This window comes from Haplochromis burtoni, unplaced genomic scaffold (assembly GCF_018398535.1).
Source record: "Haplochromis burtoni strain Fernald_Lab_line unplaced genomic scaffold, NCSU_Asbu1 Contig_101, whole genome shotgun sequence".
NCBI lineage: Eukaryota > Metazoa > Chordata > Actinopteri > Cichliformes > Cichlidae > Haplochromis > Haplochromis burtoni.
The window spans coordinates 61614-83378 of NW_024582462.1; the positions used below are offsets into that span (position 1 = coordinate 61614).

At 43.4% G+C, this 21765-nt stretch overlaps 1 protein-coding gene across 5 annotated transcripts in view; it reads left to right on the forward strand.

Moving 5' to 3' along the window:
• drosha (drosha ribonuclease III) overlaps positions 1–21765 on the forward strand; it is a 136121-nt gene that overhangs the window by 13271 nt on the left and 101085 nt on the right. For all 5 annotated transcript variants that reach the window (XM_042223091.1, XM_042223092.1, XM_042223090.1 and 2 more), the window contains 9 exons: positions 915–995; positions 2883–2969; positions 3107–3193; positions 5419–5490; positions 5834–5915; positions 8386–8460; positions 9598–9767; positions 12963–13087; positions 17491–17590. In XM_042223091.1, coding sequence (XP_042079025.1) covers positions 915–995; positions 2883–2969; positions 3107–3193; positions 5419–5490; positions 5834–5915; positions 8386–8460; positions 9598–9767; positions 12963–13087; positions 17491–17590 — 879 coding nt within the window. The remainder of the gene's footprint in view (positions 1–914; positions 996–2882; positions 2970–3106; positions 3194–5418; positions 5491–5833; positions 5916–8385; positions 8461–9597; positions 9768–12962; positions 13088–17490; positions 17591–21765) is intronic.

Here is a 21765-nt window from a genome sequence, read left to right on the forward strand (position 1 = left end):
AAAAGCAGAATGTAAGAGTTGATTGTTGTGGCCATAAATATCTAGTGTAGCTACAGTAAGGACTCCATTTCTTCCCTGTTGGCTTCTAAAGTCTTTTTGTAAATATCTGAAACCACTAACAGCACATACAACCAAAGTCCTTCTATAAAGAAGTCTTCAAACTCAGCAGCCAGCAGAGCCTCTGGGCATTTATTTTGAAGCTGCTGTCTACATAAATGTGAAAAGAGCCATAACTTTTATTTCAGTGGGACATAAAAAAACAAATATATAGACTCACCAGCCAAATCTAACAATCTGCTTTTCCACCTGCAGGTTGGACTTCTAGTATCCACAGAAAGAGTAACACAATCCTACGGCTTCATTAGTGGCTCAATCCAGGCACCAGAGCACTGAACAATGCCACGCTAATTCATGTTTTGAATACACCTAGCTACATCTTTACTGCAAGGGAAATTACTGATGTGTGAATAAGTCTGCCACCAACCGCTTGAAACTGCCGTGACCCTCGTGTCAATGGAACGTGGTTGGTTCACAGGTTTCCTGGTTTGGGTCTTTATTGGCTTTTTGGTTGCGGTGACAGGACAGCCGACTTTCACATTTTAGGTATTCTGGGTATTGTTGTCTCGTCTCTATGTCAGTTGCACGCTTCCTCTTTCTGCTTTGAATAAATGTCATTTCCACTTGATGGAAAGACGGTGTGTAATAAAGTTATAGGCCAGCAGTTTTATTGTGAGGATATGTATTGCGGAGACAGTGTCACAAAGTGAAGTTTAAAAAGTCAAAACTTCAAACTGCAGCAAAGAAATAAAGGTCAGGAGTCTGCAGTTTAGAGATGTAAAATGTTGAGCAGCCCCTGTGTTATACATGGCAAGTGAAGCAGTTCTGTCTGATTTACGTATTTTCTTTCTGTCCAGATGAATGATGGTCCCCTGTGTAAGTGCAGTGCCAAGGCCAGACGTACAGGGATCCGCCACAGCATCTACCCGGGGGAAGAGGTATGACACGCCATGAATAAATCACCCTTTCATAACCTTGAAGTTGTGCCACGCGGGGGCAAGGGCATTATTTTAGTCAGGCTAAAAGCATTTTCTATACAGAGGCCATCTTCTATTGTGTTAAAGGCGCGATAAGTGAGACAGAAGCATCTTAAAGAACAAAAGGATATTACATTTCAGGAAATTTGACTGGGGAGTTGCGTCCGAGTGATTCATCGGCTATTTTTCCACACACTGAGATATATTTTCTTTTATGACTCACTTTCTTACTTTGCTGTGTTTTGGAACTATAACTCCCACCAGCCGCGTGGTCATCTAACAAGTAAAATGCATTTTATCTACAAAAAGCTCAGTCGTTCAGTTTCTTTTGCCTTTATGCCCAGTAGGAAATGATCAAACTCTGGGATTGTTTAATGAATCCTTAATGACTTTATTAACCAATGATAGGTACGTTAAATAGTGGTAAATGTGCATCATCCTCCAGACAAAGGCGGGTAAATGTCTGCTCCATACTCACTTGTTTGGGGATGTATATTTGATTGATTGATTTTTTTTTTAGTAATATTTTCTGTCTTAAAAATCTGTCTCGAGTTAATTAGTGCGTTAATTTCTTGTTGCTCTTTGTTGACCTGGAAGTTGTTAGTCAATTATTTGTTTTAATAAGTTTCTAATGTGTATTGACTTTATAATTATGCTCATTATAGGATGCCAATTAAGCTTTTACTCATCACTCATACCAGCAGTTTGTCTTCATAATAACCTCTGCAAACATGCTTTGCTCTTCACTTACTTCTGCACTTAACAAGATGCCTCTGCGTGACTGCATTCATCTGCAGAAGGGAACAGCAATGCCCCCCCCCCCCCCCCCCTTTTTTTTTTCTCTCTCCCAGTCGGCTCAACCAGCTAATGAGTGAAATCCTATAAAGAGTCCATTAGCAGAACAATCCACTGTATATGCTTAAGTAATTTCTCAAGAAAACTGGAAAATATGTTGCAGTTTAACCTTCATAATTAGAACATTTTGATGCCTTTTTCGCTCCAAATCGGTATAAATTGAATGTTTTTTGGCTTGATTATAAAGGACCAAGAAGGTGAATGACAGATTGGAATTAAAATACTTTAAAAGTAGACTGAAAAGATGGAATTTGTCACTGTGGCTAATCGCTGTCTTGGTCAGTGTTGTATTCATTAAAGCAGCGGTCCCCAAACTTTTTTGCGCCATGGACCGGTTTGTCAGACAATATTTTCATGGTCCGGCCTTTAAGGTGTAAATACAACAAAGTAAAATGATGCGGCCAAGACAAAAACTGTGGTATTTTGTAAATATAATAATAAATGTGAATTCACTGTGTAATTGTGTAACTTTATTAGCAGCGTTCTCCTGAAATGCGCCAACAACAATGAGAGTAACATCCTCCTCTCTGCCCCTTAATGCTCTCTGGTCGCTATGGTGACGTGTAAATATTTCTTTCAAAATAAAACACACAATTATAACACAGGAAAAGACCCAGGGTAACAGAGTTAACCATAAAAACCCTGAAAACCATATATTTCACACACGAGCCTCGCGGCCCGGTACCAAATAACTCACAGACCGGTACCGGTCCATGGCCCGGGGGTTGGGAACCGCTGCATAAAGTATTGTTATTGTTGTTATTGTTGTTGTTGTTATTGTTGGCCAGCCTCAAGTGGCCATTTGAGGAACTGCAATTTTTGACACTGATGTTCGCATCATCGTTAAAGTTGCTGTCCTGTCTATAAAGGAAAAAAGGGAGTTTCAGTTCATTCATGATTTGTACCTCTTACATTTACTTAAATTCGCTCATAAATGTCGAGCACAGAGGAACGCCTCGGTGTCAAATATTGACTTTTTAAAATCTTTTCCAGCCTGTGAAACGGTGCCGTCCAATGAACAACAACGCTGGCAAACTGTTCCACTACAGGATCACTGTGTCACCTCCCACCAACTTCCTGGTATAACTTAAAATAAACAACTAGGTTGAATACATGCTAACACATTGTTCTGATTGTTTATATTCCCAGCACTCTACCTAAACTGCAGCGCTGTGTTTGCGTGCTCGTGAGACTGTTCTTGTTCTCTTCTGTTCCAGACCGACAGGCCGACAGTGATTGAGTACGATGACCACGAGTACCTGTTTGAAGGCTTCTCTCTCTTCTCCCACACTCCTCTCACTAACGTAAGCCTGCTTTGAATTGTTAGCAGCTCGGGCGGTAAGCCATGAATTTTCCACCACAGCACTCTCAGGTTTTTGACAGTAACAGTGGGTGTCAGTGTAAAGTCATTTTTCTCAGTTATGCTGTTGTGTTTTATAGTTTCTATTTTTATTTATTTACTTGTTCGGAGTCGGCAGTTCCTTTTGCGTTGAGCTTTTCGGAGGCGAGTGTCACACTGAGTTTACTCTATTTTGTTTGTAAGTGTCATGTTAAGCATCGCAAAGGTGAAGTATAAGTGTACTGGGTTGGTTACGACTTCCTCATTGACATTTCACCTCGGGGGAGTCTTTTTCTGCACAAATGCTTGATACAGTGTGTTAGTCATAGATATGTGCAGCTTCACTAATGACTTAAAGGCCAAAAGGTTGTCTGGTAGAAACAGGATACACAAACCTAAATGCTAAAGTGTTTTTTGTGGATTGTTTCTTTAATTGGTGATATTTTAGGGCTTTTTTTGGAAACTCATTACTAGGATCCTGCTCATTAACCTTAGGGTTGCAAGAGGTATTCACATATACATAAATCTTGCACATCAGTTACCTTGCAGCTACATGAGGTCGAAAACAACAAGAGGAAAAGGAACCACATGTGTAATCTCTGTATATAAAGTCCAGTCACTGAAGTCCATGCAGTTAGAAAACAAAAACACATACGGGATTTGGGGAAAAATAGCACCCGAGTTTGTGCCATCGTGTAACGGTACATGAAAATACAACGGGGTTTTTTTCCCCCACGCCATCTCAATCTTCCCTCATTTCCCCACCTTGCACACCTGATGTGGATGCATGCAGGGTTTTGCCTTCTTTCACAAAACGAAATGATGTATTAAAGCAGTTGAAAGGTCACTGCTTTAATACATTTGAAGAGATCCAGCGCACATCATTGTGCAAGCAGTCACAATGGAGCTTCCAGAAAGCGATCTAAAAATAGCAGAAAACCCTGGAAGCATGTCAGCGCCACACAAGGAGACTTTGTTCAAGGGGACATCAGCCAAATTAAAATCAGGCATTAGTTTTGATTTATATGGGTGGAGCTGCAGAAGTTTGCAATAGCAAACTGATAGAGTATCCTTCTTAATACATTTTCTTAGTTTTTTATTCCCTTTTCCCTCTTACATGTGAGCCTGCCTGCTCGAAAGCCTGCGGTTGAAAAAGCCCAGGCCCACGATCAGTTGTGCAGCTCAGTCAGATCTAGATTGCCTGTGATGGGACACTCTCAACCTTCTACGTGTCTGTTGAGGCAACACATCATTTTTTCGTATTTTCAGCATTTAAGTGGACCATCCCTCCTCCTTTTAGCTCCACTCTTGTCAGAAATAACTTCAAATCGACTCTTGGCTTCGGGTCGACTTCTTTGTCGCGTGGACAAAGTGCTCCTCTCTCCCAGGGCTGACCTTGTCACAGAGTCCTCTTGCTCACTTTTGAAGGCCCATCAGTGACTGTCAAACACTAGAGTGGCTGTGATTTGAGAGGAGCCTCTCTTTCTCGCCGTCCCCCAAAGTGGAAGTTTTAAAGAAGAGAGAAATCAGCCGAGGGGATCACCAAACGCCGTTTCTGGAATATTTCCCTCCCCTCTCTACGCATGTGTGTGTTTTTCCTGCACGTTTGAATACTAGAGCACTCTGTCAATATCCCCTCTAGCTTGAAAAGAACCCAGAGGATTAGGCATGATTTGAACTGGATAATTTACGCGGCCCTTGTTAAAAGCTGGGGTAAACTCTTCGTGGCAGTGCGGGGATTAGGAAGCGCAGAGTCTGGTGATATTAGCCCCCTGCTAGTTGGCTGCTGGGATGGGCAAGAATGAAAGTAGCTCCCAGGTTAATCTCTTAAAATGGACCCCTGCGCTCGAACAACAAAGACCGTGTAACTAGGGAGATTAAACACAGAAGAGCAGGCTTATCTATTTAGCATGATTTCAGTTAGTTAATTTTCAAGAGTCAGGTGCTCACGCCTGTGTGAGTGAGTGGGGGGAGAGCACTTGTGCATGTGTGTTTGAGTTGCTTGTTTTTTTCCATGTGGTTTCCAAATATTCCAACAGATGTGAGCTAGCTCCACTGAAGACAAAAAAACACCCCAAAAACAAGGTTTTAATGAGTTTCCTTGCAAAGCTGTGACCTCTGCCTAACGCCATGGTAATGAGTCGGTCTGTCCTTTCTTCTTCTCGTCCTCTGCTCCTTTCATCATCACAGATTCCATTGTGCCGTGTGATCCGCTTCAACATAGATTACACCATTCACTTCATAGAGGAGATGGCACCGGAGGTCAGTAAAACCCCACTTTATCTGCCAGCTCTTTTTCTCCCCTTTCTCACCCCTTTTGTTTTTATCTCAAACGGCTGAGACTGAGCGCCGCTGAGCCCCGTGTAACTCTCGCACCTCAGTGCTCGGATAAGTGAAGGTGCTAATCCTTTTAGAAGAGGAAAAAGAGCTTCCTTTTGACCCGCTGAGGGTGATTGTATCAATAAGGTGGCTTATGTGATAAAGTCTCAGAACTGGATTTAGTTATCAATCATATCTACATTATGGGGTAGTCTTTGTGGCTGCATGCTGCTACTGTATATTCACGTGGCGCTGATAACAAACCTCTGCTGTCTCTCGTGTACAGAACTACTGCGTCCGAGGCCTGGAGCTGTTTGCCTCCTACTTGTTCCGGGATATTCTTGAGCTTTATGACTGGAACCTGACAGGTACGATTCCCAAAGCGAGGGCTCGCAATTACACACAGATCACAGAAACTCCCAGCTTTATCGGTGATTGTCACTTGTAAATTGCAGCGTGTCCTACCAGCATCTCTTACGCATGGGTCACAAAATGAGAGGAAATTATCTCAAATTGCAGCTTGGACGCTACAGAAATACCAAAATGGGCATCTTATTGAATGCCATCCCTTATTTTTATGGAAATATTTTTTGTATATAATAGTTTTGTTTTTTTAAAAGCCTCAATTTGTCTTGTTTTTTGGGTTTTTTTTCTTCGACATAAGTGACCATATTTAGATGAGAGGGTGCTGATGCTTGCAAGGTTTTTTAGCAAACTGCATTCACACAAACTCGCACACACAAACCTGCATTAAGAGTTAAAAGGTGGGAATGCACTTTGTTAAAGCAGCCAGCTTGGCTCAATAAAACAAATTCTGACTCACTGAACAAAACAGCTCTGGAAAGTTGAAATCGTACACTAAAGAACTTGTTCAGCTAAATAGAAAATACAAGAAAGCGAAGAGCTCGATAAATCAGATCTAGTATGAGCTTAAATTTAAAATTAATAGAAGTATTGTGGTGTCTGTTATAGATACCACAATACTTGCACGCAATAGATGTAATAGAAAATGTTGAGCATCTCCAGTAAGTGGTGCAGAGGCTGCTAAGGATCTATTACCATTTGGGTGACGCTTGTATCCACTGATGGAGAATTCCAAACTGTGTTCATGTAAACTGGATTGAAACGGAGCAATTCCCTCAGCCACTATAATGGATGCATTCACACAGCTAGCAGTTCGATAGTTAGTCCACAGAAGCATTTCTTCACAGCAACATGTCTGCGATTACATCGACGTTTAAACCACAACCACTGCAGTCCGTCCGTATTTCTTCTTACTGCTCAGAATAACGTTACGTGTGAAGCCAGGTACACTGTGGTCCCAGGAAGCGTGAGTGTTTCATCTACACGCCTACACTTAATCAGCCCAACGAGCTCGTTCCGTGTTATTGTCCCGATACCTCCGTGGAACAGCTGTGAAAGGCGGTCATTTCCTTCATAGCTTCTCTGGGATTACAAGCCTCCCTCCTGGTGGTAGAACTGTCAGTGCGATCAGCTGATAGAGATTGGCTATTCCCAAAAGTGTAATCCAATTTTAAAACACTGGTAGGCTTTTAAAACTTCACTGCAAGACAAAAGGTGGCTGTTTCGATCTTGCCTAAAACACAGTGAGCAAGGAAAATCAACCTTATGTTGAAGTCATTAAAAACAACATCATGAGCTGCTGCAACAGACCGCCTCTCAGTGTTTCACTCGCCCAAAGTGGAGCACACCTTTCTCAGATGAGTGCTTCAAGCCCCATCATTTGGTTGGTAGCTGCGTTAAAAATGATCCAAAGGGGAACAGACACCATCGGCAAGAAGTCGATATTTGGAACTCCAGTTTTTCTAATTACGCTTTTTCTTGTTACAGATGAGGCGACAGTGTTATAGATATATATATGTGTGTGTGTGTATATATATATATTTTTACTAAAATTCTTCAGGATGGATGCACCAAAGCCTCATCAGGCAGATTATGGCATATTTGTCAAAACTGCCTAAAACTAAATCTTTTTAATGTGATTTTAGTTAGTTTTGTACGTACAAACTCATTTGTTAGACTATTTTTCAGTAAACTACAAAGTTTTACGATGACTCGTCTAGTTTTAAGGTTAGCTTTAATCCACTATTATAACGTTGCTGAGACACCTGTCAATCACTATGGGCAAATTTCTAATTTTAAAATTTTAAAAGTAATAATCTTTGACAGGTAAGTTAAAAAAACAACAACAACAAAAAGAAAAAAAAGAAAACTGAAATATATTTTACCACGGGACTCACTTTTAGTGTCAGCCCCCAGTGGCCATTTGAGGAACTGCGTTCTGTTATAAACTTACTTGCTGTAATGTTTTCTCGGATGCATATATAGTTGGATAACAAGGCTCATAAAACTAAATAATGGATCTTTTTTGTTGCTTAGTAATAAAGTTATGCTTTCTTCTCTCCTTGGTTAAAATCTGTTGAGAACTGTGTTGAAAGGTGTTTAAAACAATGTAATTTTCCCCATTATTACAACAGTGCTGCATTTTTGATAACAATGTGCACAGATCATGCATTTATATTATACCTGTCAGAGTGATAATGAGGAGATAAGATGGGGGCAGAGAGCATTGGCGACCAACACCTAATCCTATATGAGTTTAACCTTTGCAGTCATTACACATACAGAGAACATTTTAAATATTAAACATAGTAATTCACATTTAGAGTCACATCCATGATATGAAGGAAAAGCTTGAATTCTTATTAATAACTCTTATTTTAAATAATTGGGGTCTTCATTTCAATTTCATAAAGTTAGGCTCTTAATAATGAGTGAAAAGCACGTAAGACTGTGTCATTAATGTCTTTTTTCCAGATCCGGAGTCTGACGGGGAGGTCTCTGGATGCCCACGGTTCCATTTCATGCCACGTTTTGTCAGATTTCTGCCCGGTAGGACTCGTCACAGAACCTTCTTTTTTTTGCCATTTGTCTCCCTCTTGTGGTCTGTAATTCTTAAGCTGTCTCACATTGCCTAAAACCCAAAAAACTCTCCTCCAGCGATATCCACTCAAAGCTTTTACACTCATGGTGATAGTTGTGGTTCGTTCTTGGTAAAATGGCAGATGGAGTTAGTGCCTGAGCCTCTGCGTGTCTGCCTGGTATTCATCTTTGATGCACATGATGGTGCTGGTGCACTATGATATTACTGCTGTGTTTGTCATGACAGCCGTGCCCACCTACTTTCTCTCCATCAAAAAACAATTTCTCTCCCAGCTCTCCCAATTTAGTCGGCTACAAACACTTATCTGTCTCTTTTACAAAAGCGCCAGAAGACCCAATCCAGTGTTTCTGATGTGATCTGTAAAGGGGAAAGAGGCAGAGAGCAAACAGGGGAGTTACAGTGAGAGCACGATGACGGTGTGTTTGGAATTTAGAGTCGCGGGGTGTGCATTAGTCCTAATGCATCCCGGACTGAGAGGACAGTGGATTTTTTTTTTTTTTGGTTTGTGTCCATCTGAAATGGAGGTCAATCAATTTTGCATGAGTGTCTATTAAACTGCCTCTGTTTGACCTGCGTGATTGCACGCATGTGTTCAGCTGTATTTCTCTGCACATGCACATGTGTGTGTGCGGTGCCTCTCAGCTTATTTCTGATCTTGTAATTCAGGGCGGACTGTTATTATAAGCGTGTCATTATGTGCCTTCACGTATCGCGCGCCGTCCGACCTTGCATCAGCTCCCCTGCTCACCTGTGCACTTCCTGAACAGTGCCATTGTAATGCACGGGGACATTTTCACAGTATGTTTTCGCTGAATATTGGCTGAGAAACTGAGAGTTGGCAGAGGTGAGGCGGGTTAGATGTATAAAACAGAGAATATTCTCCAACAGCATTCTTGATTTTTTTTTTTATACAACAACACATGGATGCTCGGAGAAACAGTTAACCTCCTATAACTGCAGTGAGGCTTTTACATTTTTCTTTTTTTTCCCATTAACTATAAATATCTGTTGAACTCTGTCTTCAGCTTCTATGCACACGTGGCTTTATTAATTTATTTCTTCTTTGTGTTTATGAAATGTCTCAGATGGCGGGAAGGAGGTGCTGTCAATGCATCAGGTGCTGCTCTACCTACTACGCAGCAGCAAGCCCCTGGTCCCCGAGGAGGAGATTGCAGATATGCTGCAGTGGGAGGAGCTGGCGTGGCAGAAGTACGCCGAGGAGTGCAAGGGCATGATCGTCACCAACCCGGGCATGGTGAGGCCCTCGGCTTCTTTGTTACGACACCGAGGTGGCTTTGTCTGACGTTTCAAGGACGTTTGCGCGTCCCCTCAGACACTGCAGGAATGAGGCTGCTCCTGTTAGCCTGTGACACGAGCAGCCTCACCTTTTATGCCCAGGGCGTTTGTTGTCATCGGCACTATTACGGCAGGAAGGTTTTTATGTCGCAGTCAAAGTTGGTTAACCTTCTCGTGTGGCCCACATTATGGAGGAGGTACAGAAATTGTGTCTGGGTATAGGTGAAGATGTCCTTGCTAGCAAGGATGTTGCATATGAGCAGTGAATGTGATTGTGTAACCTTTGGTGTGGGTGAGTTATTGAGTCAACTGCTGTTCCTGGCAGCACTGAATTGTTGCTGTCAGGCTTTCCATACCGTGGGTGTATAATGGTCTTCCATTGCTGCGCTCAACTTAAACGATTAGACCGCCAGTCAAACGAAGTGTATTAAAGAGGTCGTGTCTGGAGCTTTACCCTTTTTGAAGAAAACAGAGTTATCAGAGGCAAGGGTCAAAGCAATGGATCACGACACTCCCAGGAAGCTTTTTCCAATATTGGTGATTGTTTGGATGGCTGATTACAGCCACTTCATTCTCTCTGACCAAGCATGGTTTTAAAATATTTACAGCTCTAAGCCCAGCGCCTTAAGCTTTGATTAAATCACTGCCATTCCTGTGTGTTGTCTGTAAAACATGCCGGAAAATTAATATTTTAAACATGCCAATCACAAGTTCCCCGAGTCCAGGGCAGAGTTTCCAACAGGAAAGTTGTCATGCCCGGCGGCTGCGACTGGTCGGGAATGAGAGTTCAATCAGTGTAGCGCTAGCAGCTGTGCACGTGCTCGGTGGGTGACGGGCGTGAACTCACCTCAGGGTGTTTATTTCCCACTTCCAGGTTAAAGATAAAATAGCGAAGGCTCTACCAGCAGCGGTACATCGAATCAAGTTTAACCTTGTTGAGATGCAGCCATGAATAACTTGGCACTCTGGTTTAGTTAACATGTGCAGCCAATCAGCTGAGCAGGCAAAACATACGAACTCATAATACCCTTTGTTTTTTACACTTGCAATTTCTTCAGGCTGTTGCTTCTGGATTTATTTCTTTTTAATCTCCTGCTGTGAGGCCTGGCAAGGGTCAATTTAGGCCCGCCACTCTATAGCAAGGAGGAGAGGGAGGAAAGAGGAACTGAAGGCCTTATTATCCCAGATGTTTTGTAACAGCAGCCAAAACACACATTATGTCAGTTTATGAAATGCCTCCCACCTGAACATCTCAGATTTATCTTAAAAAAAATTCCCTGTTACGCACAATTTCAGGCTCCTGCTGTTATTAGTTTTCTCCAAAATGCTTTTCAAGGCATGGCAGTCGCATCTTTTTAGGAGCCATTTTCAATTTCATTATCTCGAAAACTACTTGCACTCGGTCATTCGAATGTTTTAGGGTAAATACCTGGTACTGGCTCTATGAATACGGACTCTCAGCAGTGGCAGCTTAACAGAGAATGATGGATGCTTTAAATTTGATCTCTGACAGCAAATTTAAAGGCCTGCAGAAACCACATTTTTGCAGGCAGGGGACTGATATTTGATTTACAGCTTCTCATAAACAAGGACCTAACTTTTTTTTTCTTTTAAAACAGTCCAAATCTGCTGAATGATTTTGCAGATATTAAGTGTATAATATGGAAACTTCACTGTGATATTCCCCAGGAATGACACCGTGTGCCAGCTCCACGTGAACTTTTTTTAGAAAGAGCAAGATTGTGTTAATGTTATGCTCAAAATTTGTGATGTTTCTCTCTCGTTTTCCCCAGTATGAATTTTTGAAATACTCTTATATGAGTGTAGCAGCCAATGAGCTGTGAGACCACATTCACAGAGCCATATAATCAGATATTTATCCTGAAAAACAGGAACAACCTAGCTTAAGTCGTCATGCATAATTACTTTAAGGAAGTGTATCTTTCCCTCGACTTCTTTCAGTTAAATCTGAGGTGGGAAGTTTCTGTTAAATCCAAAATAAAGTAACAGCGCAGTAAAATGGAGTATAATAAAAGAAAAGTGTTCAATGAAATAAAAGCAGCTTAAAATACTTAAATAGAACAAAATGGCTCAATCAATTATAAAAAACAGAAGTGGGAAAGTTTACTAAATGTAGTAGAGAACAAGCACAGCAAATAGCAGATGGCAATAAAGTGGCTCATTATACACACAGTTTAAACTGCAGCTAACATTGCAATTAAGTTGGAAAAATACACTGCAACCAGGCATTTTTATCAATAGATTAATTAAACCAAACCAGCGGCATTCTCATTTCCGTCAGTCACATAATTGATAGCAAACACAAGTGTTTTCTTGCAGGTATTTAAGTGTAAACCATACAGCGCTCCCTAATCAATAAAAATGTCCTTTTAGGGCTAAGTGGTGTAGGTCAGCCCGTCCGTACTCTCGCTCTGTGAAAAGCCCTCACCTGCTGCGTTACACCAAGGTCACATGCTGCGCCGAGTGAAAGCATCCGATGCCAATCACGCGAGGCTCCCCTGACGCCATCACCTTTCAATCTGTTACGGTGAATTAAAGCATAGGTGGAGGAGCTGAGGACACTAAATGGCCTAAGATCTGTGAATTAGCATTTACAGTGTATTTGTCGGGATTGTAAACAGGGCAATCACGCCGCCAATCAAACCTGATTATGTCGCTTTAACGACACAATCAAAGTTGCCTGCCGACCTCTCGCTCTCTAATCAAAGTTTGCATGCAGGCGGCGACGGGCGGACGCGGCTAATGTCAAGGTGAGCGCAGGCCTCCAGCCATCTGCCATGCAGATCAGCGCTCCTTATGCCGCGGCCCCTTCCTCTGATCCCACCACACGCCTGACAGGCTAACTGTGATTTGGGAGTCGGCCGAGGACATGTTGCCTGTCAATCTCCTCCCCGATAAGAGCGTCAGAAGTTAGCTCGCCATCCCCGGCATCGCTTTATCATTGTTGCGCTCACGCTACGAGCACAATCTGGGCCTCATCTCATTATGCGCCTGTGACAGATGACCCTTGTTGGGTGGATTATTTTTTATTTCACATGCTGGCAGCAGGTGACTGATTGATGGTTGCCCGGTAGCTATGTAAATATGTTTCTCCTCGCTGTGCTGACTTCTTTGTTTTTCTCCCCCCCCGCAGAAACCGAGCTCGGTGCGCATCGACCAACTGGACAGGGAGCAGTTCAACCCAGACGTCATCACTTTCCCCATCATCGTTCATTTTGGGATACGGCCCGCGCAGTTAAGCTACGCTGGAGACCCCCAGTAAGGCCGCCGACATGCACAGATAAATATCTTCCCCCGCTGCTCACCGGCCCCCTCGTTCCCACCGCTCCTCGTTCGTTCGGTGGCGAGAGAAGAACCGGCGGCGTTGCACGTCAAGGAAAGACGAGAGCGGCGTATGTCGAAGAGGAGGGGCGCTAGCTGAAGGGGAGGAAGAGGAAGAGAAAACGAGCGGCGTGACATTTTTACATGCGTCGTCACGGGTCCCAGGTTTCCGCTGGGTGCCTCCGCGGCGGGAGCTGGCGCGGTTTGTCTCGTGAATAGTAATGCAACATACACGCACCGGAGGGCCTGCAGTAGGGAATACTGTACTGTGCCGCTGCATAATTAACAAAAGCAGTGTATTAGATCATGTGAGCGGCAGTCTCTGAGGTGTTCAAAGAGATGCGACAACATCGCTAATCAAAAGTCGGCACACAACTCCTGCACTCTGATGCTAAATTTAAACCTGTGGCTTTCTTTTTTAACTCAAATGTCTGGTTTAAAGCGTAACAGTCAGGGGGAGGTGCGGGAGGAAAATGGTGGTGATGAAGATGCAAACAAGAGGATGATCATTAGGGAATCCATTTAGGCAGAACTAGTTTGCTTCTTCCCTCTGACTAATGTCCCCTCTCCCCTGCTGCCACGTTTTAGCAGTCTGTCCACTGAGCACTTTCATCCCCGTGCACCCTGCTGCCATGTCAAACTTCTCAAAGCGGCAGACAACGACAAATTTATGGATGGATTGGGACATCATTAGCCGATGCAGAAACGAGTAGTAAGAGACCAGCGGAAAGGATTTCCTACCACTGCTAATGATGCGTGTAGCGAGGGCAGGAGTCGGTGTTGATTGCGGCTGCAGCAATGCCACAGAGAGGGAGTCTTGGACACAGCAGCAGCATATATTAACTCGGGAGACTGAAGATGCTGTGTTGTCGTCTTCCCTCCGCGCCGACCGCTGGACACGTGCGCTCGGGGGCTGCCACTCGAGCTTCCCCCAGCTCGACCAATGAGGCAGGAGTGATGGCGTGACAGAGGTCAGGAGATGTATAGAAAAGCAGGAGCGACACACACGGGGGAGAAGGGGTAAAAAACTATGCAGAGGAGGCGAAAGCCCTCTTTCAGAAAAGCCCTCAAACGTGCTGTCGGGTTCTCATGTCGGTCTCGCTGAATAACTACAACGCCGCCAGCGTGGCTCGAGTTTGAACCGAACGCCGTCACGTTCATGCCTCGCTGATGTACGGCTTCAGAGTGGCAGAGTCTCTTGTCACTCATGAGCCTGAAGCTGAGCTCATAATTTGCATACCGAGCCGTGATTGGGCCGTTTTCTCCTGACACTGACAGTGACACCGTACTGACACAGTGTTTCCATGCATCATTTTTCTTATCCGTGCCTGCGTAGCTCACTGCAGTTACATTTCACAGAACGCAAAAGCGGCTGTCTTTATTTTTAAATGGGTTTTCCAAACGTTTAAGGAGAATGGAAATAAAACGGTGCACAGTGTTTGATGAGGAAAGCAAAATGAAGTTGATTTGATGCTGTCAGGTCCTGTAATGCTGAAGGCTTCTCATTTTTCTCAGATGACTGGGAGTCAAGTCTTTGGTCTGAAAAGGCAAAGAGTGCAATGTAAAGACTAAAGCAACAGAAACGTAAAGAAATAAAGGAATTTATATACTTTCTTTACAATAAATGACCTTTTTTAAACACAAATATATAAAACTTATATTTTCCCCCGTTAAAAGTTTTAATATTTACGATGTTTAATGGATTAAAATTGTCTACTTTTATTTTTTTTGATTTAACCATGGAGCAGCTTCATGCATTGGTAGCCTTGGGCTTGTTTCATGGCTTCATTAGCTGGCTGGCCGCCACTTATTTTACAGAGCATTTGAATCACCTGTTGAGATGAACCATTGATTTCAGTAAGATTGTTGATCTTTTCTTTTAAATGCAGCTTTCTTTTTGTTGGCACTCTGACACTCTTCTGGTGTCTCATCTTTGGCTCTTTCTCGCTTTTCAAAGAAGCTCTTCAGCGACAGGGTTAGTTTGTAGACTTACTGATGCATGGAGGGAAAAAAATCGGACTGAGATACTGTAAGTGCGGGCAGAACGGCTTGAAAAGACAATCGGTTTAACGCAAAAGTTGAAATGAGATGCAGCATGTGAAAACCAGGCTAAAAGAATACATTTTTAAAATTGTTTTCATGTTTCTGTAAATAGTTTTGTTATTTTTCTATGAATTTTGATTATTTTGGTTCAGCACATAGTCACTTATAGCAGGTTCTTTGGCTAAAGACGGAAAAGTTACTAATGGATGAATTATACTTCAGCGGGAAATCTACGTTACAACGTAGTCGCAAACTATTCTTGACTCTAACCTAACCGTAACCTGATGTGGAACTCCCGAAATATAAGAAATTATGACCAAACAAATAACATATATAAAAACCTGCAGACCAGCGCGTTTGACAAGATCGAGAGAAGAGAATCATAAAGCTACTGCATCCAGCTGTAAGCTGTAGTCATGCTGCTTTCTCCTTTTTCTCCATCACCTCACACACACACGGACGTCAGCATGTGATGTAAAATAATAAACTTAAACTGTTTACAATCATCTGTGCACCCTTAGCCAAGTGTCCCTCTAGCTTCTACCCTATTCTACCCTAAGTCTTTCTGACTGAATAAAGCTTTGTCTTATCTCAGCTTTTCAGTCATGTCAAACTCCTTAAAAACAGTTTAAAAAAAACCCAAAATGTATAAATAAATCTGTTGGTGTATCAGGTGTAAAATCCCTCCAAACTGCTGCTGCTGTGCTGCTAACTTCCTCCTACTATAGTGCTCCTACTAGCTGCTGCAGTCCTGCAAACAAAGAGGCAAACACAGTTAAATGGATCAGTTTGTGCGGATGGTTTGTTGAGTACGGATCGGACTAATATCTGATCAATGCGTCCCTATCGTTGTGGCTTATCTGCACCTTAAAGCGCTCTGGAGCGTATTTACAAACCAGAAGAGACAGCCGTCCCACTCTGAGCCTTCGTAAAACGGGTGTGGACAGCTGCTCCACCATGCAGCACCCAGATACAGAGACGGTGGTGTTAGGCCAATATTACAAGTATTGTACTTCATCATTGTAGTGGGTATATGAAAGAGCAAAGTAAACATAAAAGTCACTTTTCACTTCCCAGATTTTTCCACACTGTTCTTAAAATTCCACTGTGGAATTTTGAAGCCGGAAAGCTGTGTTTGAATGCCAAAGCGCCATTACTGTAACAGATAGATGAAGCCAGCAGTGGTCTACATTTGAAAAGGGCTGGAGATGGGGGAGGAAGGGGAGGGGGCGGTTGAAGAGAAAGAAAGAGGCAGCATATGCTAATGAAAGCATGTGCAGGGAACGGCGAGAGCCGTGGCAGCGCTACCCTGAGAGCACACAGCAGATCTGTGGAAAGGTCATTGGAGCGGATTGGGGACGAGGGGGCCTCCCAGGCTGGATAGACTCTCTCTCTCTCCGTCTCGCTCTCCCTTTCTTCCTCTCCGTCTCTCGTCCGAGCGGGGCTTCTGTGCGGAGGTGCTGGTGAGCTGATAATCGGGGCGGTAAAGCCGCCTCATTCCCTCGTCTCAGTCTCTAATGAAGTCCCCGCTATTAAAGCTCTATAATTCTTCTGTTCCACAGTATACCCCCCACCCCATCACCACCACCTCCCTCCTCATCCTCCACCCTTCCTTCCTTTCTCCTCTCTCTCCCTCACTCCTTCTGTCATTTTATGCCACTCTCCCTGTCAGCGCGCCATCCTGTCCCCCAAGCCCCTCCATCCCACCAATCATAATTGAATAACTCTGGGTAAATGAGGAGAAAGTCTCCTGAATGGGAGCAGAACGGTCACACCCGGCCCTTGGTGCATCAATCAGGGGGTCTGATTGAAAAGAGAGGGAGAGAGGAAGCGAGAGAGAGAGGGGGGAGGTGGTTGGTATCATGGCTACATGTCACCTTGCCGATAACTCCGTGCCTCTTTTCAGATGCAAATGAGAAGAAAGACAATAGAGTTTTATAGAAAATGAGAATGAGGTTGCGAGATAACTCGAGCCAGTGTCACGTCTGTTCCCTTTTTTTTTTTTCGTTCTTTTTTACGACGTGAGCAGAAAATTGTGAGTGAGTATCTGTGTGTGCGTGTGAACTTCTGCCCACAGCTCAAACAGTGGACATCTGAAACACTGACTCTTCTGTGTCCACTGCCCCTCACACACAAGCAGCTGATGCAACAGTGGCTGCTGGCTGCTGTTAAATTATGTTTGATATCAGGCAAGCTTCAAATGAAATATTGATGTGTTGTTGCAAAGGATGGAAACAGAGAGTGAAAGAGAGAGGGTGGACTTGTCAGCATGTCACCTCCTTATTTACCGTCCGCAGGTATCAGAAGCTGTGGAAGAGCTACGTGAAACTACGCCACCTGCTGGCCAACAGCCCCAAGGTCAGGCAGATCGACAAGCAGAAGATGACACAGAGAGAGGTGGGTGAAAGAAAACAAAACCGCCTTTGATATGTGTTTTTTTGTTTCTTTTCTCACACTCATAATTTATCAGTAGAAGGCGCTTTCAGTGGAAGCGCGTGTCCTGGAGATATGAAAGGTGCTGCTGCAACACTGGCGCTCTTACTCTCTCTGTAGAAGTAAGAGATTCGCAGATATTAATTACAAAAACAAAACTATTACCATTGCTATTATTCCTGCTGTGCGCACTGATTCAAAAGCTGCTTATCGGAAACTCCCTGCCAGTACTCGCCGTTATTGCGCTAACAAAGATGCTATTTCACTCAACAAAAGTGTTCAAAACTTACAAAGGCAGCAATATTTGATTCTTTTTGTTAGTTTTTGTTGTTGTTGTTGTTAAGAAAACGTAGCCACACTTCGTTGCATTTAATGCTTTTTTTGCAGCAGAGGTAATTTTCTGCACATTAATACCTGGAGCTTTTCAAATTATGTTATTTTTTTGTGTGTGAATATCAGACTTAAAGTGGTTGCTTTTACTTAAAGCGTAACTTTACCGCTGATTAAACAGTCCAATTGTCCAGCCAACACGAGGATATTTAGTCATTTTTTATTGTTAAACTATTATTTCGGCCATTTCAACCTTTTTCATAGTTTCTGATATTTTTTCTTATGTTGCTCAAGTTTTGCACTGTCGAACGATGGTGCACTGAAGAACAGAGCAACATTAAAAGTTTGCACTATATTACTACCTTTCTCAATCTTCGCACCTTCTCTTCCACTTCATCTGTTTTAACTCCTTTGTCTTTATTTTGACGACTCACATTTGTTTTATTTAATTCAGTCAGGTGACCAGATCACCTGGGCTCTAGCATGCCTTCTGTGCATACAGACCATTGAAGCGTCCCATCCTAATGCACTTCCTGTGTTCTGGGCTAAAATTCAACTTTTCTGCAGTCTGAGTCTCACGAGTCGAGGTATTATCGGTGCACCTGAATATTGTTTTATGACAGATGTGAAAAATGCGACGCCACCCTTTAATGCATAATTTAGTTGATTTTTACTGCTCAAAATAAAACTCCTGTAACTGCGCTCTCGAGTTGACTGTGAAGGTCAAACCTCCACCTGGGAGCAGGAGTGGAAAAGGTTTAGGTTTAGTGAAGTAATAACCGTGTAGCCACGGGGATTCATGGGGTGGTGGTGCTGTGTGAGAGTGTGTGGGGCCTGGGCAAGCCGAGAACAAGCACCTTGCCGCTCTGCATCCTTCCCGCAACTTCTCTACAGCAGACACAGCTTCTCCTCTAATTCTTTGAGTGTGCTGCGGATCCAGCCTCCTCCTTTGGACTGTTTGATACACTCTGGACCAATAATGAGCGAGAACTCGGAGCTCAATTAGCTCGTTTCCCAGGTAGCTCGGCAAAGCTCCCCGGCTAACAGGCCCTGACAATCCCACTGTCAACCTGCACTGGAGCAATTAGTGAACCCAAACAGTGGATCCATCATGCTCCTCCAGCAGCATTAGCCATGTCAGTGTCTCCTCACTGCAGTGGCAGTGTGGCACCGCTATTTACTTAATGCCCGAGGGAACACTGAAGCTTCCTCTGTAAATGGTCGTTCACTGACAGACTAAATGTCTGCTCATCTGATAGGCATTTTAAGAAGCACCCTGTCAGAGGTGTTCGCAGCAGTGTTGTGCGCCTCAGACGGGCCCTTTGATACTTCCACACTCCCTCTGAAGTCCGCAGAGCTCCGGGGAGAGCAGAGGTGTGGCAAAAACTGGCCTACACACCCTGGCTCACGCCTCTGCACCCCCTCTGCATCTCATGCTGAGAGCACAGGTGTGTGTGTGTGTGTGTGTCTCTCAGACATGCAGGCTGACTGTGTTGCCCAGATGGACTTAGCTAAACCACTGACTGGTCCTCAAAACCATTCACACAACAACGCTGTCGTATTTTTTTGCAGTGATTGTTTGCAATATAAATAAAGTTTTTGGTTAAAATTGTTCCCAACATAGAGCGAATAGGTGAAGTGTGTTATAAGATGTTATTTGTCTCTGTATTAGAAATGAAAGAAAATGAAATACAGAACTGTGCTACTTTATTATCTCATATCTCTAATTTGAATAAGTATTCAGCCCCGAGTCAGTGCTTTGACAGTGGATTCAGCTTCGAGTCTTCTCTATCAGCTCGGCGTATGTGGATTTGGGGATTTGCTCCGATTCTTCTTTTGCAGCATCTTCCCAAAGCTATCTTAAACTCACTCCACAGATTTTTCTGTTGGTTTCGAGTCTGAGCTTGAGCTCGGCCACACAAGAACTTAACGCTCTCTTTCCTCAGTACGTTTCAGCATCGACAGGGATGTGCTCTTAAGGATGTCTCTACCCAGTTTTCAGACTGCGGCTCTCTTTACTTTATTCTTTTGGTTCTTTAAAATGGACCTGCTATGTTTTTGCCTTATTTTCTGTCATTCATATACATATTGCTACATTGGTGGATGCTAAAATTAAACATGACTGAGGTTTCAAATAAAGAGGTCAGTGCATGTCAAAGTAATCCCTGTGAGCCAAAAGCTCAGGCATCAGACTGCTCTAAACACACAGTTTCAGACAGTAAATCACCCTTTAGATTATATCTTGTTTGGATTATTTGGATTATTGGTTAAGTACATTGAACCTCTGTAGAAACAGAGATTTTACCCAGAAGAACAGGCACCAATCATCGAACGTAACATTAGGTTAGACTGCAAAATTCAGCCTGTGATGGTGGCACATCAGCTGATCTCATTACCATAGCATTATGATGTCTCTGCAAACCAGCTTGCAACCCACCCTTAACCTTTGCTACTGCTAGTCATGTTATTTTTGACTCAATAGTATCTGCTGTGCTCTGTTCTGTATTGGGCAGTCTTCCTTCTCCCCCCCCACCTCATCTGGCTTCTTGCTCCGCATACCCACAGGTGGAACACAACAAGACCATAAACGTGGGGTAATTACTGTAGTGGTCTGGACTAAAGAAGGTAGCACAGCAAAGTTTAATAAAGAATCACTGGTATTCATTATCAGCATTCCTGCACATCTTATGGAAATTAGGGCATCAGCTCTAGCAAATCATATGCTGGATGACCTAAAATTGCAAAAGCTTTAATCTTCCTGCTTTGTACTGGAAACAATATGGTAGGAATAAGCTACAGGGCCCTAAATGAACCAGCAAAAGCTGAAGTAAATGGTGCACACAAGCTACGGATGTGCACTTGCCTTCCACAGTCATTGAATTTCAGACAGTGTCTTTGGTGTTTGACCTCAGCCTGCTCCAAAAACACAAACACTCTTCACAGCAGAAGAGTATGATGATAAAAGTCAAATGTGCCATGACTCGTCTCTTTGACCAGCAGAAAGTTACGTCTCATCTCCTTCCCACACTGGTTAATTATTTACTTTTTGTGCTTCTCGCTCAAATTTTCGTCCTGCAAAAATGAAGCATTTACATATCATTCGCACTTCTCTGTGATTACTGCTTTCCATATACAGTGGTTGGCTGTCCATGGAAAGTGTGTGTGTGTGTGTGTGTGTGGTTGCACATGCACTTGTGCGCGTGGGTGACGGTGTTCACTTTGATGCACAGTTCAAAGTAGGATGGCATTATTTATTCATGCCTTTGTTGTTCTTATTTCCTCTGCGAGTCGAAAATTCCTGGCGTTCCATTTTAGGCAGATCACGGCTAACTCAGACAGAGTCGATAGCGTCTCCGCTGAATGAAACACATGCATGCGCACGCACATTTAGGAGGTGCTGTCTGTCAATACGTCTTCCATCTTGGTTGTTATTTGTAGGACCTCTTATCTCAGACTCAAACTCTCCTTTTACTCTGCTGAATCTGCTGTAGGGCTGACATGTTTGTCTGTTTGTGTGTCTGTAATGATTCCTGGTGTTGCTGATGGAGGTACCTCTAGGCTCTGGTGTGGTGGGCCTAATGGGCAGGCAGGTGCCTCAGCTCTTGGTTGCAGCGACTGAAGCCTCATCATCAGCTTTCTTACACCCAGGAGCACCACAACCACCACTCCCCCCACAGCCATGCTGACCTATGGCAGCGCCTCAATTAGCTAGAACCAGCAAAGCTGTCACTTCTCCTCTTGCTGCTGTCTGCTGCTATGCTATATGTGTATCCTGCCATGGAGGTTTCAGATTATTACATGTGCTAGCC